The 2,389-nt window shown below is 64.8% G+C and overlaps 1 protein-coding gene across 1 annotated transcript; it reads left to right on the forward strand.

Annotated features, from left to right (window-relative positions):
- The first annotated feature begins 336 nt into the window (after positions 1-336).
- On the forward strand, positions 337-2,071 carry LOC140918392 (hemoglobin subunit alpha-D-like). Its single transcript, XM_073362692.1, has 3 exons — positions 337-702; positions 897-1,101; positions 1,880-2,071. Exons 1-3 carry the CDS (start codon positions 611-613, stop codon positions 2,006-2,008), a joined length of 426 nt encoding a protein of 141 aa, XP_073218793.1. The 5' UTR covers positions 337-610; the 3' UTR covers positions 2,009-2,071.
- The last annotated feature ends 318 nt before the right edge of the window (positions 2,072-2,389 follow it).

The following is a 2,389-nucleotide window of genomic DNA, read 5'->3' on the forward strand; positions in this document are numbered from 1 at the left end:
TGCTGTCATTGAGGGGCAGATAAGGGGGCTCTGTGGACTGTGCTAAGAGACCCTTGTGTGCTACCCTCTGGGGCAAAGAGGCTAGCGTCTATTATGCTCCAGAGCAGCAAAGGGAGGGTTCTGCCCCGGATGCAGACCAGTCAAAGCTGGGGGTTTTAGCTCACCACCATATGAGAGGCTCAGGACGGTGCCCCTGGGAACATTTCCTTTGCTGTCACAGTTTAGTGATTTTACAGCCCTCCTGTTGTTTCCTTGGTAGCGGGCTGCAGAAGGGGGCCTGAGGGTTGGGGAGGGGACGGTGGGTGCTTCGGCTTTTTTGTGTGGGATCTGCCCTGAGGGCTTGGTGCGGGTGGGGCTGCTCCCAGACCCGCTGCCTTGCTGTCGTGCCAGGCAGAGTGGCACGGGATGTGCTCGCTTGCTCCGGGGTCCCAGGACAGGAGGCCGGGCTGTCTTCTGTGTCTCCGGCCGGTCCAGCCCCAGGCCCCTCACCCCGAATAAGTTCAGGGCCGGCGCAGCCGGGGCCAGGGGGCTGGCAGCTGCCACAGAGATAAAGGGGGCGGCAGAGGCGAGCGGACCCGCACAGCCCCAGCCCAGCCACCCAGCCGCTGCCATGCTGGCCGCAGACGAGAAACGGCTGATCCTACTCACCTGGAACAAGGTGCTGGGCCACCAGGAGGACTTTGGGGCCGAGGCCCTGGAGAGGTAGGGCCGGGGGCAGGCGGCCCAGGCGCAGGGTGTAGGGAGGAAACCAGCGCAGACACGACTTTGGAATGACCCAGCTGCTCTGCTGGACCGGGCTAATGGGGGCACCCGGGCGGGTGGGTGCGGGGCTCCCCTGGCACCCGGGGTGGGGGCCTTTGGGATTCACTGTCTCTGAACCCCCTCCCCCCTCGCAGGATGTTCACCGTCTACCCACAGACCAAGACCTACTTCCCCCACTTCGACCTGCGCCCTGACTCGAAGCACATCCGCTGGCACGGGAAGAAGGTGGTGGCCGCCCTGGGGGACGCCGTGAGGCACATCGACAACATCAGCGAGGCGCTCTCCGGGCTCAGCAACCTGCATGTCTACTCGCTGCGGGTGGACCCGGTCAACTTCAAGGCAAGAGCAAGCCAGGGCCGAGGAGAGTCCCCGGGGGCTGCGGGATCAGCCCTCCTCCCCCACCACTTTCCCCTCTCTCCGGGGGGTGCGGGATCAGCCCCCCACACACACACTTTCCCCTCTCTCTGGGGGTGCGGGATCAGCCCTCCCCCCCCCACACTTTCCCCTCTCTCCGGGGGGTGCGGGATCAGCCCTCCCCCCCACACACACTTTCCCCTCTCTCCAGGGGGTGCGGGATCAGCCACACACACACACACTTTCCCCTCTCTCCAGGGGGTGCGGGATCAGCTCTCCCCTCCCCACACACACTTTCCCCACTCTCCGGGGGGTGCGGGATCAGCCCTCCCCCCCATATACACACACACTTTCCCCTCTCTCCAGGGGGTGTGGGATCAGCCCTCCCCCCCCCACACACACACACTTTCCCCTCTCTCCGGGGGGTGCGGGATCAGCCCTCCCCCGCACACACTTTCCCCTCTCTCCGGGGGGTGCGGGATCAGCCCCCCCCCCACACACACTTTCCCCTCTCTCCGGGAGGTGCGGGATCAGCCCTCCCCCCCCCACACACACACTTTCCCCTCTCTCCGGGGGGTGCGGGATCAGCCCTCCCCCCCCACACACACTTTCCCCTCTCTCCGGGGGGTGCGGGATCAGCCCTCCCCCCCACACACACTTTCCCCTCTCTCTGGGGGGTGCGGGCTGCCCCAGGCGCTGCTGGCTCGGGGCTCCCTGGGGTCAAGGACTGGCTGCCGCTTACCCGGTGTGCTTTGCTTTGCAGCTGCTGTGCCACTGCTTCCAGGTGGTGCTGGCCGTGCACCTGGCAGACAAGTACACCCCGCAGGTGCACCTCGCCTATGACAAGTTCCTGGCCGCCGTCTCTGCGGTGCTGACCAAGAAGTACCGGTGAGCCGCTGTCCCTCGCGGCTCTGGCGGGTTAGCCACGCGGCCTGCGGTGCTCTGACCCAATAAAGATGCCATCCCCGCAGCTCTGTCTCCGCGTCTCATTGGCGGGGCAGGTCGGAAGGGGGATACTCAGCTCTGCGGCTGCCTGTCAGTCCCTGGGGCCTGCATTCTGTGAAACAACAGGGTCTGGCAAACTCCGCCATGAGACCTGCCAAGCACACAGGTGCTGGAAGTAGGTGTGCTGCTGCACCCCTGGCTTGAAGTGGTTTCCATCCTAAACAGGGTTTACAGTTTGATTCAATGGCTCCCAGCACCACTGGCCAAGGGTCTAACTGACACCTGTCCTAAATGCCCTGGCTGCGAGCACTGGGAGTTAATAACTCTT

Source organism: Lepidochelys kempii, chromosome 10, assembly GCF_965140265.1.
Source record: "Lepidochelys kempii isolate rLepKem1 chromosome 10, rLepKem1.hap2, whole genome shotgun sequence".
In the NCBI taxonomy this organism is placed as follows: domain Eukaryota; kingdom Metazoa; phylum Chordata; order Testudines; family Cheloniidae; genus Lepidochelys; species Lepidochelys kempii.

Coding starts and splice junctions, on each gene's coding strand:
- LOC140918392 (XM_073362692.1), top strand. CDS start 611: ATGCTGGCCGCAGACGAGAAACGGCTGATCCTACTCACCTGGAACAAG. Junction 703..896: donor GGGGCCGAGGCCCTGGAGAG/GTAGGGCCGGGG, acceptor CCCCCCTCGCAG/GATGTTCACCGTCTACCCAC. Junction 1,102..1,879: donor TGGACCCGGTCAACTTCAAG/GCAAGAGCAAGC, acceptor TTTGCTTTGCAG/CTGCTGTGCCACTGCTTCCA.